Raw genomic sequence first — 16042 nt, forward strand, 5'->3', positions numbered from 1 at the left:
CTAATATGAAACAATAAAAAAAGAAGCACCTAGAGAAGGTAAAGTACAAGAACTTCATAATTAATTAACAAACAAAGACTAAAAATAACATGCAACTATAACTAAAATGAAATAAAACTAAAGAAAAAATATAAATAATAATATGTAAAAGCAATTGAAAAGGTTAATTAAAACACAATTAAATTATATAAATAGAAGTGAAGCAGAAGAAAAATGATAAAAAAGGAGATTATATATTAAAGAAACAAAGGTGAGAAAAATGGCATATTAAATTAACATGAAGAATGTTTATATTAAATCTTATAATGTAATAAAATTTTATAATCAAGTTCATGGGCATGCTAATGAATCTCTATAAAAAACAGTATTGTTTACAATGAGCTGTTCAGTATCTTTTATACGTTAACAAGTAGGTCATCTATGTAGGGAAAAAGTATTAAGGCTAGGTCGTGTGGCAATCAATAATCCCCACTGTATCTGCATAATTTTCTGACATACACTTAGTTTTAGTGTTCCGTAACGGAATCGTATGCGATGCTCTTAATGCCTCAGTTATTTTGTGCCGCTTGGAACGGCTTAGTGTAACAGGTAGATTTAGTACAATAACGCTAAAATAAACCTTCATTAGTTACAATAGTGCAAATGTATAAAGTAAAAGAAGAGTATGTAGGTATGAAGATGATAGGCTGCTGACTTATAGAAATAGCAGGAAAAGGCTGGCAGACTATTATATTATATTATGGCCATAGATAGAGCCATCTGGAAAGGGTTAAAGAATACTTTTACTTTAGAGGGGCCCATGTCCACGAGTGACTAGCATTTTAACTATACGTAACAATACGACAATTTAACTATTCAAAGGGGGAATGTTGCCAGTATCTTCGGAACCTTGCCTAAAGGGACTCCTTTTAATATATTTTTTTTTAATATTTAATCACTATATTTTAAGGCTAATAATTCATCGATATATAGAATTCGTTCTACATTTCAATTTACAACTAACAACATTTGAAATGTAAATTAAGGATATGGAAATAAGGCTAGGCTTTATTATTATTAAATGAAGAAGAAAGAAAGTGGTTTCACCTGACAATGTTATTTTGTGCTAGTTTAGGATTTGTTAAAAACTTTCTGTAGTTATAAAAGAAAACTTTGTTTTATTTTTATATTAGTTTCGTGAATGCATAATAAAGCTTTGTGAACGTATATCGGGTAAGTTTACGATTATGATGTTACTTTTAGCAAGTTTGAATTGTTTGCAACCTTGAAATTGGTATATTCCTTATAATAAGGTATAATACACCCTGTATTTTACAACAAGCATGGAGAGCATGTCTAGTAAATGCAGCTAACCGCAGACTAGGATCCTGGGAAACGTGCAGATACGTTTTGGCCCTTTTATTTTAAATTACGTCAGTCTTGCGTACATTGTATATCTTTTTAAATATTGAAAACAAGTATTTTTTTTACTTGAAATAATATAACTAATATTATAAATATATGTAACTTTTTCTAATTATTAAACGTTTGCTTATTTTTAGGAAAATCCTAAAACTGTCGGGGTAATACAAATGTAAATTAATAAAATCTATCATAAAATATTTGTATGCAACCACAAAAGCGCGATAATTCCTTAATAGTAAGTAACTGTATGACCGGTATTTTATTTTTATTTTTATAAATTGTGTTTTTTGGAAATAATATTTAAGTACGAATTACACACTAATAAAATGATGAAATATGAATATAATTATCGAATAAATATAGTTATATTCATATTTAAGTTTTTATTTAATCTTATATCATTAAACGAGCAATTCTATGTTTAAGTTGATAAAACACGAATAAAATGACATTTTCTAGAAATGATTCCTAAATTTCATGAAATCGTTGGAATTGATTCCGAGATTCCAATTATATTTATACAAGATTTGCTTGTTTAAAGAAATAAGATTAACGCAGATGTATTAAACGTCATATTTTGTGATATGAACTACAGATATTTCATAATGAATCACGCTGTGTAAAATAATATTGTGTATTGCTTATAATTACAGTACCCATAAGCCGTAATTACGTATATTTTTATGTGTCATTAAATAACAAAGACAAGCTTTTAGTGTCCCTACCGAATAAGATATTTTTTGCGAAAATTTTATTCACGATTTCCAAATTTGCGTTAATCACGTTTAAAATAAAATAATAATTTCTAGGGAACCATACTTCTCGCAACTATGACATACTTGATCAATTTTTATTATCGACGGATTCCTCTGAGAGAGACGAGAACTTGTTTACCGTATGGAGATTTTCCGATGCAATATTTCCAAGCGAATAAACTTTCTATTAATACATCAGGCTTAAACAAAAGATTTTTAAAGGTATTATTTTAATTAAAAGAGGAACAATTTTATATGTTTTTTTAACTAACTATTAGAATGCCTGCCTAATTTTCTCCAAACCGAAACCTGTGACACATAGAAGTATGTGTCGATCTAGTTAACTTGCATTACCTAAACTACGTACGAAGCTGTAATATAAACTACCCACAAATATATAAAAAAATACTTCTGTCAATTAATGCAAATCAATGCTAAGTGAATATGTTAGACAAAATTACTTTTAAATTCATTTTTTACTATTAATTGATATTTCTTATGACGCCAGTAAATCCTGTAAATCCCCATTTAGCATCGTGGGCTCCCCCCGAATCCCCCCTCTCTGGATCTAACATCATATAACGAACCTGAATCTATTCCATGATCATTTTTAAATCTAATAGGCCAGTAGGTGATCAGCCTCTAGTGCCTGACACACGTCGTCGACTTTTTGGGTCTAAGACATGTCGGTTTCCTGACGATGTTTTCCTTCACCGTTCGAGCAAATGTTAAATACATAGAAAAAAAGTCAATTGGTGCACAGCCGGGGATCGAACCTACGACCTCAGGTATGAGAGTTACACTGAAGCCACTAGGCCAACACTGCTCTCTATATTGTGAAATAACTTATAGAAAAACAAAATGACTACAAGTCTGACAATAACGTCGTAGCAAGAAATTCACGTCAAATAAGATCCCTTATAAATTAATCGTAAATGGCTTGACATAATGAGATCGAGAGGAAAGTCACGAGCGACCACAAAAACAACAATTTTCGTCCAAAAACTACGATTGTCATCCCCAGCGACGTTTCAATTTTTTTATTAACAGCGAACAAAACAAAATTTATTACATATTTTCATTTGACGTTTCTCCGCGGACGACTTGGTAATTTTATTAAAGCGAAAAGCTCACTTCATCACGCAACAAATAAACACGGTTGTCACACAATTTGCTGTCTCATTCTTATTAGTGTCTGGATCTGGATCTGGATGACATCTTCTGAAAAAATTCTAAAGAAAATTACTCGTTTAGAATTTTAAGCTCTTTACAACTATTAAATGTCAGTTTCTCATGTTTGCGAAGACGAAAATTCTCTATAAGATAATAGTTACGAGATAAGGCTTGTTACTCAGAAGCTCATAATGCTAAGTTTATAAAAAAGTAATACTTCTCAGAAAGCAGTAACTCTTAGAAGTATCGAAGATTTGTGTTCACGTTGGTAAATATAACTTTAACAGTACAAATATAAATAAACATGCATTAATGCCTTAAAAGTGTAAAATGAATAAATACACAACTAATTTATACACTCACAAATAACCACTTCTAAGTTAAATTTTAATTTTAAAGACCTCCTTTCATGACCATTCATATAAAATAAAAATTAATGTAGAAATTCAACTGAAACTTGACCTTCCTATTTATTTTATTAACGCTGTGACCTTTGGCTATTCATTAAACTGAGTAAAAAGATAGAATAGCTTAGAATTGTGTATCCCATTGTACTAAGCGGAGAAACTGAAACAAAAGACGAAATGGACCAACGGAACGTCGTTTCGCATATCTGTGATTGGACTAGAACTATCTTAAACAAGTGAAAGACTTTCGTTTGTGTTTTGTTTTTCAGTGTAACCGTTCACCTATGCTTATCGCTTCTGCTATTGATTTGTCTGGCTTACAATCGGCATAAAATTAACGTCATCGTCACTACAATCCCACTGTTGGAACTTGACCTCTTGAAGATATAGGTTTTCGAGGTTAAACAAAAACTATATTTTTTAAATTTTGATTAAAATAAAATATTGTTATTAGTATACAATCAAGAATACAGTATTTTATGTTTTGTAAACCTTCAAAGTATTAATAAAAATTTTTAAAAAGAAAATCAAAACAAATAGTTTGGTCCCTGTGGCAGACGCAGCTTAAACGCAGATAGGAAAGCGGAAAAGAAAAGCCGGCTCTGGGGTCACCGGTACTATTTACTAGACGCCAACTTAAATCTTTAATAAGCGCCTATGAACTTGAACCCCACAGCCCAAGAGTCTCTACTCCAAAGGGAAGAAAATCGAAGTTGGAGGAATGACTCTCACATTTGCGCCATTTTTTACTTTCCGCCTGGTCTGCGGCCGCCCCAGCTTTTTGCTTGACCAAAGGAGATGGGATGGGGCAAACATGTCCATACCAAAGCCTGCCCCATTTTCCAAGGGATCAATGATATTCCATCAAATTGCCACGATTATACTGATAGTCATCATCAACATCGTCAACATAGGCTATATGTTGTTTTACTGGGTCCGAAGAGTTTCTTTGACTCGACGATGTCGATTTATGATATAGTATGCCGATACCATCCTGATATTACCTTTATATGTACAAGTGTGTTAAATGCACATAGAAGTGTCCATTGGTGTACAGTCGTGATTCGAACTCTCTCCTTTCACGGTAAGGGGAGTCACACGATACATAAGATAAATAACAGGCATGAAATTTCGCTAGTGTCGCAATATCTGTGTTAGTTTTGGGATTGTTTGCGCTCCTACGTGTTCTAAATTTGTGTGTTTAGGTACCATGAACCGTACTAACGCCGTGTAGTCACGTCAGTGACATCTTGGCAATATATACACATGGTTACAACGAAGTATATAAACAACAATTATATAATAATCATTATTATTTTAGAGTAGTGTTGGCATAGTGGCTTCAGCGTGCGACTCTCATTTCGGAGGTCGTTCGATCCCCGGCTACTACCAATGGACTTTTTATGTGCGTATTTAACATTCGCTCGAACAGTAAAAGAAAACATCGTGAGGAAACCAGATTGTATTAGACCCAAAACGGTAGGCACAGAAAGCCTATTAAAAAAAACATGAAACAGATACAGAAATCTGAGGCCAGGACCTACAAAATATTGTGATTTATTTATACAAAGTATAAAAGTAAATAAAGTTCAACCATACATATACTGTACCATGATATGGATTTATACTGCAATGCGAGTCTTTCAAACTTAAACACACCACAGACAGACAACACACGAATTTCTCTTTCTCACGTGTCAATTAATAGATCAATATTTCATATGTTGAGTACTGCCGACAATAAGGACTTTAGACATTACTTGAAACATAATTCAATACTTCGCATTAAATTAAATGTAAGTTAAACAGATAAACTATGTCAAACAAAAGAGCGCAATGTTAGTTGGCGAGAGATTGTAGTAGATAGTAAAAATTTCTAATAAATGAAATACAATTAGTAACAGGAATACAAAATAAAATTATTATTATTTAAAACATAGCAATCAAATATACAGTAGGTATTTACAATGTTCTTAACCTACACAGTAATAATAAAAATAATCAAATGACTATGGCGGTTTACTTTTACCGATGGTAGTACCTCCTCGTTACGATACTTATTCGTTAAGCGAGGAAAACATCAGATCCTGGGTCACTGGTTCTATCCACCAGTCGCCAACTTAAGTCTTTAATTATCGTCTGTGAATTGAACTCTCCGCAAAAGAATCTACTCCAAAGTTTAATATTTATACACTTAGGGCCTGTTTCACAATGTATGGATAAAGTGCCAAATAGCTATGCAACACATAAATTATTCGAAAGATAAAAGTTCCAAATAAGATACTTCGAATTTCATGACGTATAGCGCTATCTGACAGTTGTGAAACGCAAAAACACTATTTATCCTACCAATAAGTAACAAATAGCTTATTTATAACTTATCCGGACATTGTGAAACAGGCCCTTAGATTACAATTTACTAACTTTAATGTCATTACATTGTTTCAAGAAAAACAAAAAAGATCAGACAGATTACTCCAACATCTTAATCGAAACAAAGACAAGAATAAGAAATAGTTTACGAACAGTAAGTAGTTTTCTAAGTTACGTAAATGGACCGAGATTCCATTAAAAAGTTGTGTAGACCACGCGTGAAAACCCAATGAAAGATTATATAGATTAGGGCAAAAAACCTTCTAAATAAGTTTTGCTTTGAACAGATTTCAGGTCATTTGCGCTAAGTAAGGCGAAGCAGTACATCACTCCGGGCTACCGTTTGCAACTCTATAAAGCGCAAATTTGGTCCACATGGCCTCACCTCTGGGTGGGAGCTCCCCAGTACCAGCTCCTTCTAAAATCAGTTTAAACGCACCACCGCTATGTGGAACCAGCTGCCCACTTATGTATTTCCGAAACAATTCAAATTAGGGACAAGAAAACAGTGTGCCTACACTGTGTTTTTTCGTAAAAAAACAAAATGCACTTATGTCTCTTCGGACAATCTTAGTGTCCATGTCTTTTTTTACTTAACCTCAGGTGAGCGTAACAGATTAAATATAGCTAAACTGTACCATGTAAACGTTTCATAATAAGTCTTAAAAGGCAGGCAACGCACTCGCGTGCCCTCTGAGGCATTGAGAGTGTCCATGGGCGGCGGTATCACTTAGCAGTAGGTGAGCCTCCTTCCCGTTTGCCCCCTGTTCTATAAAAAAAATATTAGCTACATATTTTCAAAATACAGATATAGTGATTTAGAATACAATTGAATGGAATATGCAACGAAGGATCACGTCGCTTATTTGTGATCGATCAATAGCGACTTTAGCTAGCGTGTTGTTTTGTTTTTAAAATTGCATTCTACCCTCAGCGAAGATGAGAAACAAATATAACAATTTAGAAGAGGCGTTCTCTCCGTCGAAGGTCGTGTACTGATATTAAATACAATAATAACATACAACTTAATGTAATCTTTATTATAGGAGGCAATTGGTATTTTATTGTAGAAAAGATACGCTAATTTTTTACGTAATTATAGATGTGTGTGTTATTTGTTAAATTACATGTGCTAATTGTGCAAAGAGATGAATTATGAGTATATAAATGTATTTGTTAAAAGTAATAAATCTAATAGAAATTTCTGTTAGATTCTTTAACCATAGACATAAATTCTAATTTGCATACTCACGTGCTGATGCAAAAAAAAGTACACATATTTATGAACATTAGAATAAAGTAAACATTTATTCAATTTATAATACTTATATAGGAATATTATGCAACCCTGCTACATACAATGCGTAGGGCCAACGAGAACCTAATGAAGCTCATTGTGATTAACAACACCGACGATCAAGACTGATCAAATCAAAGACTGACGAAATTGCTGAAGAAAATTTTTTCGCGCTGACCACGATCCTCAAACATAAATTACCGGCCCAGAGAGAAGTATAAATGCAAAGACTGATTAATAAAATAGTAGGACAATCGCATGCAAAAATTACCTAAAAAAATAATTGGCAATTAAACAAAAACATCGACTTTAACTGACACAATACCCGACACAAACATGACAGTTCCAACATGATAAGCTTTAGCGAAAAAATAATATAATTAACATAAAGATTTTACGGACGATTACTGTAAAGGAATTGATGTAGGTACTTATCTAATACTACAGCTTGATTACTGACATCGATAAAAATCTTGATGTGTTTTCCAATAGCCTGCCAAGTTACTGTAACTTTGTTTATCATGCTCTTAATGAGGTTAAAATTTTCATTTAGTTAAGGTTATTATTATTTTATCTTTTTAGTTTTAGTTATTTTTTTTATTTTTAGTTTTATTTTTTTGTTTGTTTGTTTTCATTTTTTCCTTTTCACAGATTTCTAATGTTCTAATATAATTGATGTTATAGCGTATGTGTGTTAAATTTGTGATGTGATATTTTTTTACATACACATTGTTTTAGAACGTGTAAATAAATAAAAGACTTCACCCGTAATGTATTAGTTATATTATTTCAAAATATTCTCTCCAAGCTCATCGTATTAAGCAGATTTACCGTAACAGTCCTAAAATTTTTAATAATAAATTGTCATGTGATTTGGGCATACGAAATTAACACTAGGAGTCATTGACATCTTTCTAATATATACGGGTTAATAAAGACCCGTCAACTGATTATTAGAGCTTGTTGACATATCACCACTTAGCACTCAATAAGAAATGGAACACATATTTGCGTTCGTTACATTGATTATTCTTTACGCAAGGCATTCTTTATCATACTACAGGTTATAGGTTGGTGGAATCAGTTTCCGAACTAAGATACATAATTGGTTCATAGTGTCTTAAGTCCTAGCTAGCTCAGGGAGCATAGAAGTCTGGACTCTTCACAGGCTTCACGGAGCCATCTCATCGTTCAGAGGATTTCTGTACGTTGCTTAGCCACACTTCATCATACTAATTTCTTTACAATATTTTTTTACCTGATAAGGTGGCCTGAATCGTAAGCTAGCATAGACAAATGTTTTTTTGATAGAATATGATTTAATTATTTAATATTGTTGGAAAGCGATATAACGAATATAGCGATACAACCAAATAACATTAATACATACAAATTATAAGGCATGCAACAGGTGGTCTACAAGCGATCTCCTCCAGGCAACCGTAAATAGTAAGGAAAAAAACAGTAACAAGAAATATGATAGGTAAAGTTCAAGAAGTGCATAAACAAATCTTACAAAAAAATTAAGAAACTTCAACTTTAATCTAAAATAATACAAAAAATATATACCTTATAAGTTACATAAAAATGCACTGCATTGTTAAAATTATTCCGTTTAACCTCACAGTAATTGATGAATGTCGTGAGTGACAAAGGGACGCACCCTTTATATAAATTATAATTAAAAACGTGACAGTTGTGACGTCACTCCTCACTCCTTACTCGCTTGGTAACATTTAGCGAAAAGACTATTTGATACCTAATCCGCTGATTGGCTAGTAATTTTTTGCTTAAGTAAAATCTAAAACTGAAACTGATTTTTAACACTTATGTTTACCATAATTATCATATATTTTATAAAAGATAGCAACATATACTGTAGATATATCATTATATATGATGTGAAGTTTAATAAATATATACAATTTTTATATTTCCGAAATATTTATTATGTCTGAATGAAAATTTAAAAAAAAAGCATTACAAGAAAAATAAGGAAGGTTTTTTATTTTAATATAGACTACATTACAAAGTACCTACTTTCCGTCCGTGACTTTAAATGAAAATATACATGGAAATATACAAGACATACGTCTGGAGTATTGCTCGGTAGCGAAACATGGACTCTAACAAAAAAGAAGAACAAAAACTTGAAGCATTTGAGATGTAGTGCTGGAGAAGAATGATGAAGATAAGCTGGACCGCTGCTGAGTATGGTCGGAGAAAGACGGAATCTGCTGAGTACCATTGAAAACCAGAGAGGGAAGGTGATTGGACACCTGGCGCGACACGTCAACTTCTTTAACACCATCTTGGAGGGGAAGATAGAAGGTACGAGGAAGGGGAAGGAAGAGGAAGAGCACGATTGGCCTACAAAGATCAGATTAAGAAAAGGTCGTGACGTACCAGGAGTTCAAGACACCGACGCAATAACGCAGACAAAAGCCCGGCTCTTAAATTAAAAAAAAATACTAATATGGCCGCTAACAAGTGTGAAAATAAATTTAAAGTTATATTATATACTCGATTATATTATAAATTACTATAATAAGATAGTAGGTACAATCATCCTTGTGTAAGCCCTAGATATCCCGATATTAAAGTGTCTCCGTGTACGGGGCTAAGTCACCTGAGATAAAGATAAATTGCTCCAATACACTGTCACTTCCTAATCCTTGTTAAGGAACGATTTCATAAGAATATATTCTTAATAATAAATAAAAACGTTAATCTCAATGTGCAAGATAACTGGATAATAAAGTCAAGTCGATAATTACGACTTCTATATGTCAAAAACGGGAATTTGACGTACGGGAGCTACCTACCGCTTTACCTTAAATCTGACCCTATAAACCAGGTATGGGCAACCATTGACATTTTGAGGGTCAAACTTTAGCGTGTAAATACGTTCGCGGGCCGCGTAAAAGTACATAGTGCATTATCAACTAGTGATAATTTTTTTTTCGATAGGTACACATGAAATAATATGACACTGTTATTTAGTACAATTTATTAAAATGACAAATTAAATTAAAAAAGAAATGCTAAATATAAGTAATTCTTTAAATTTGTAATTGTTTTTCAATTGTTCAAAAACTAAATTTAGCTTGAATTAATTCGTATTTATAAGTACTGCAAAATGCACAAAACAATCTCTTCTTCTTATCTCTTAGCCGACTGCTCTGGCGTAATTGAAAGAAAAATCCGTCACGAAATGGCAGCCATCGCTGAGTCCACCTGCCATCGTCATTTTATTGTTCGATTAAATGAGTGCCGCGTACGCGAGGGTCTACGTCTGTAGGGTAATATTTTTAAGAAAAAAATCCCAAAATACGTACTTTCATATATGAATTAACACTTTTTTGATACACGACTTATATTTTTTTTTAATAAAAAAATTAACTTTGTTTTAAGACATCTTGTATAATAATCTACACATCAATTTTATAAACAGATTAAGGGCCTGTGTTTCACAATGTCCGGATAAGTTCCAAAAAGTTAGATAAAGTGACAAATAGCTATGCAACGCATAAATTATTCGAAAGATAAAAGTTCCGAATAAGATACTTCGAATTTCATGACGTATATCGCTATCTGACAGTCGTGAAACGCAAAAATACTATTTATCCTACCAATAAGTAATAAAAAGCTTATTTGGAACTTATCCGGACATTGTGAAACAGGCCCTAACACTGACATGGAATTTATATAAGATGAATTGTCTATTACTCGTAACGAAAAGGTTTAGGTTATGTTTATTTAAAAGAAATAAAGATGATAATAAATAAACAAAATATTGTTAACTACGTTACTTGTATATAACGTAATAATATTAAATGTTACTCCTACCTAAGTATAAGAATATAACAATAATCCTTAAATGAAAATCTAAAATTGTTTACTATAAAAGTACAAAATAAACTTAAACTGCTGTTGAGATCGGCGAAAAGCCAAGTCAAACAGCAAGAAAGGCAGAATTTTCTTACTGTTTTTATACTTAATCCAAAATTCTTGTCCATAAAATAAGTCTACTATGACAATTCCCAAATATACTTTTAAGATTTCTTAAATCTCAACAACTTGCAACATACAATTTAATAAAACCATAGCGCTACGAAAAACAGCCTTAACCTCGTAGAGCTACCGTAGCATTTCGTAGCAGCCATGCCGTAACCTCTACTTGTCAAGAACCCAAGTTTGCTGGAAATTCCATTGAATTTTTAATTAACAGACGTAAATATAATGCTTAAACATTTTGACTTAGATCTCAACTGTAGCGTATAAAATAAAATAAATGCATATTTTGTACTTTTAAGTCGTACTTTAAAAATACGCAATTTATAAGGGTAAAAATATCCTGACTAAATGATCGTACTTTGTAGATGTCACTGCAATTTTAACCACTTAAAAATAATAAAAATACCTAGTACAAACATCGTTAATCCTAGTTTATTTTACAACGAACGTCTATTATATAAGCTCGACTAGGACAAAGTATAATGTATGTAGTAATAAAGATAATGGAGCTTTAAGTACATTCAGGACATAATGCGTCTTAACGAAATTGAGCTCCAAGACTTTACATCTTAACAATGTGGGTGCATCAGTTTAAGCGTAAGTACCTCAAAATCTACATGGCTTAGTGGACTGTAGAATTAATTTATTACTTTTGTAACAAACTTTGTAAACCCGGCAACACACTTGCAAGTTTTCTGGCAATGTGATTGTCCATGGACGACGGTACTTACTTAACATCAGGTGAGTCTCCTGACCGATTGCCTTCTTAAAAAAAGATACGTTCAATATTTTTTTACTATAGTCTATCATCTGTGCAAGCGTTCAGATACAGCCGTAAAGCCGATAACACTACGAGGGACTACGAAATTAACCTTGACAACAATGCCATAGAGTGATCAGGTTTAATTGTATAACGGATTTCATTAGGTATACAGAATGCAGGTTTGCCCGATTGGTCGATAATCGTCATTAGTGCCAGTCATTAAAGCAAAATATTAGCGTATATAACTAATTTATACTTACATAGATATAGATAGATATAGCCTAAGTTTGAAGTCTAATTTTATTTGATTATGTACATAGATTTTTTATATAACAGGAGGCAAAGGGAAAGCAGGCTTATTATGTAATGTGATGCCGCCCATAGACTCACATTGGTACAAGGCTCGTAAATGCGTCGTCAGCCTTTTAAGAGATGTTACGCTTTTGAAGGACCTTAAGGCGAAATTTTTCGGAAATACTTCAGGAGGTAGCTAGTTCCATATACTGTAGGTGCGTGGCTGAAACTGCATTATGTTTTTTTAAGACCGTTTCTGCCACAGTTGCGGAATGACGGATATTGAGGTGCCATGGCTCACCCTAAAAATCACAGGCTAAACTGAACACGGCAATAGGTAAACGAAATATTTGATGTAATATGAAGTCATAGACAAAAGACTTTATCGATATAACGAACAGTCAACCATCTGTGATCTAGTTATTCGGTTGAGTTGAACTGTGAGGAATCGCTCTTGTACTGCGTATTCGTTCATGATTTTTCATACATAAATCTGTCTGGAACTATTTTGTGGTTGGTTAACATTGGTTGAAAGGAATTTGAAACGCTCAATTATCGATATCTATTCCAATTAAGAAGTATTTAAAAAAACCCAAATTTTATTTAAACATGAAAGATTTTTAGATTTTTTTCTGTTCATTCTGTCTTTCTTTACATTTGGTTCTCTACTGTTACTAAAATAAAATAACCTTGGTTATTTATCAAAACACGTAAAAAGTTTTCGTCATATCAAGATATTATAAGATTTAAATTACCTTCACGTTACTTACACATAATTTATGTATGTTTATGTATGTCCTACTATGTAGGTTATTACTAGACCATTGGACCTAAAGAAAATATCAATTATGGCAATACAAACTGCCAAATATGACGTTGACGGTGGCGCTAACACTGGCGTTAACATCAACCATAGTCTTTAAAGTTAGCATTTAAAGTAAACATTGACCAACACTAAGACCACAAAAGTTTGATAATTGGCAATTATCATTAGTTTCTGCTGTGACTTATACTAGATTATAAAAACAAAACCAAAAAGATTTAAAAAAATCCTTTCAAACGCGAAAGGAAAATTTAATTAGGGATGATTTAAGTATTTTCCTACCTTTTATGCAATATCAGTGATACCAGTGGCATGAACACGAAATTGAATTAGGGTTTAATTAACGCAACTACTCAGCCGGAAACAAATCGAAAATTTCAGGATTGATTCGCTCTAATTCGAATAAGCTAATAGTTATGTCTAGGAATAATATTAAATTGAGTAAATTGTTTCAGCTAATATTAGTTGTTACGGCAACGTTCTTATTTATTTACGCTGGAGTTCTGAGTTTGAGAAATTTCTATGTACTTATTTCTATGTATTTCATTACTTCGATGTAACACAGTAAAAATGTAAATCTTCGTTATATTTTTTTTTCTTATGATTTATTATGTTAACTTACAAAAATACAGTTGAAGTGTGTATATTATATAATTTTCTTAGTTTAATCTCCGAAACAATGATATAAAAATATTGTTTCGTAACCTGAAAAATAAAATTATCTATTCTATATAATTACATTTTTATACAAAAAGCTCTGCATCGCAGCACAAATTTAGGTGCATGGTCATATATAAGCATAGGAATATTCATGTTGATTGATGATAACAATGCCAAATACTAGAAGTATTGTAACTCCGAAATGCTTATGACAACAATGCCACAAAACCATCGAACTTTTTGTGTATTGTTGAAAGAGGTCCAATCTATACTCCGGTCTTTCGGTCGAAATTTGAGCAAAGGGACTGAGGTTTGTTGCCATGGCAACCAATGTATGCTTATTAAATTCTTATAATAAAATAACCTTTGACAGTTAGATTATACAGATTATAATAAAATCTTAATATGAATGTGTATGTGTGTAATGTGTATTCTTTGTGTTTTTAATTTCTCGCAATATTTATTATAATTTTAATGTGTTTTTTCTTTAAGATACAGTTTTTATAGGTGTATGCAATCCACATTCATGCGTATCAAAGCTTTCTGGTTAAAAGATACATGAAAAGAATTAAAACTCAAATAATTTAAAAAGTAAATTAATTTTAATCGATAAATTAATACGTTTTCTCTAAAACGCTTCGTTACCATAGCAACGGTTACTATATAAAAAGGTTCCATTTGAGAAATTAAAAAAAAACTCCTTGTCTTCTAATTGTAATGGATCTATAGGAGAAAAAAATATAAAACTAATTCTAAATGTTTATTCATACCATAGAGTAACACAGCTGAATAATATTTTAACGCAGATATAAAATTCTTATCCCAATTAAATCAACAAAGACGTACATATTATTATAATAATGCACTATCATAACTAAAATTAGGTCAAAACATAAGCTTAAAAACAATGCATAAGTACCATTATGCTCTGGCAAACAACGCTCCAACTAAACGGAAAGTTGTGAAATATAAAATTGAATTGAATCAAATAACACACGCTGCATAAACGAAAAATTCTTTTTAGAAAACCTTTGAGAGCCATACATCAAAAAATCTACGTAATCATAACAGCATTGCGTCAAATATAAATAAATACATAATATTGAATCCTTCTATCACTAACTCTTATATTAAATACGTCCTATCTCACGACTTTGTCTGCTTAGTTTAAAAAAAATCTTTGCAAAATGACAATATTTATACGCTAAAATCACAATACGTTCAGTAGATTATTAACAGTACTTTTGTATTAAAAGGCTTAAAACTAATAAACATAGTGTATAATTTAACAAACCTAAACTATCCGCAGTGTACGAAGGTCCCGGAAGTACCATAAATATATAAACAAGTATTATCGCAGCTCTCATATTGGCAAACATCACTTCCGGTAAATCACTCTAATTAACCCATTTGCAATCAACATAATGACGAACTCAAACCAAACACTTCAAAATAAATTTAAAAGCAAAATATTCTATTGTTTAAAAATGTTATTGTGTGCGCAGGCGGCAAAGCATGCCCGACCGCGTGGCAATCAGTCCCCGAAAAATAGGAGCGTGTGGCTACTATGAGTTCGGACGTTCAACTGACGCGGGCTTAGCTTTCAACTGGTCACAAGGCGAGCCCATCAATTTAGCCTGACGTTCAATGGAAGCTCCACACTTCCCCAGAGGGAAATTAAGAAGTTTCTCTTGTAATTAAAACGTATGCTAGTCGGACAGCTTAAGGACTTGTAATTATTGTTTCGTTAGTAAATGGATTATCGGATCATTTAACATTTTAAAGTTATGAATATTCAAAATGTTCTGGGTTAATTTAATTTAGAATTGACTTGAAGTTTATACATTGAACAAAGTAGCCTTTGAAAACTAAACGCGTGTTTAGAATTCTAATACAAGTCAAAGAAAAACTGAGAAGTTTATTTTAATAATGTAAATTCTCTATAATTAAGAGTTATTTTATTTAATTCTTTTGATACTTTATTTTAATATCAGAATCAACATTAGGATTAATATAATTATGCAACTACTATAAAACTGTTGGAGGGGTTTGTCTTTAGGTGTTTGTGTTTTGATA

General features: G+C 32.1%; 1 protein-coding gene across 1 annotated transcript in view; it reads right to left on the bottom strand.

The window, feature by feature from the left end:
* Positions 1-15537, bottom strand: part of LOC110999539 (protein eva-1-like) — a 32677-nt gene extending 17140 nt beyond the window's left edge. Inside the window, exon 1 of the mRNA XM_022268636.2 lies at positions 15261-15537. Coding sequence (XP_022124328.2) covers positions 15261-15345 — 85 coding nt within the window. The 5' untranslated portion in view covers positions 15346-15537. The remainder of the gene's footprint in view (positions 1-15260) is intronic.
* Positions 15538-16042: the final 505 nt, after the last annotated feature.

This window comes from Pieris rapae, chromosome 17 (genome assembly GCF_905147795.1).
Source record: "Pieris rapae chromosome 17, ilPieRapa1.1, whole genome shotgun sequence".
Lineage (NCBI taxonomy): Eukaryota > Metazoa > Arthropoda > Insecta > Lepidoptera > Pieridae > Pieris > Pieris rapae.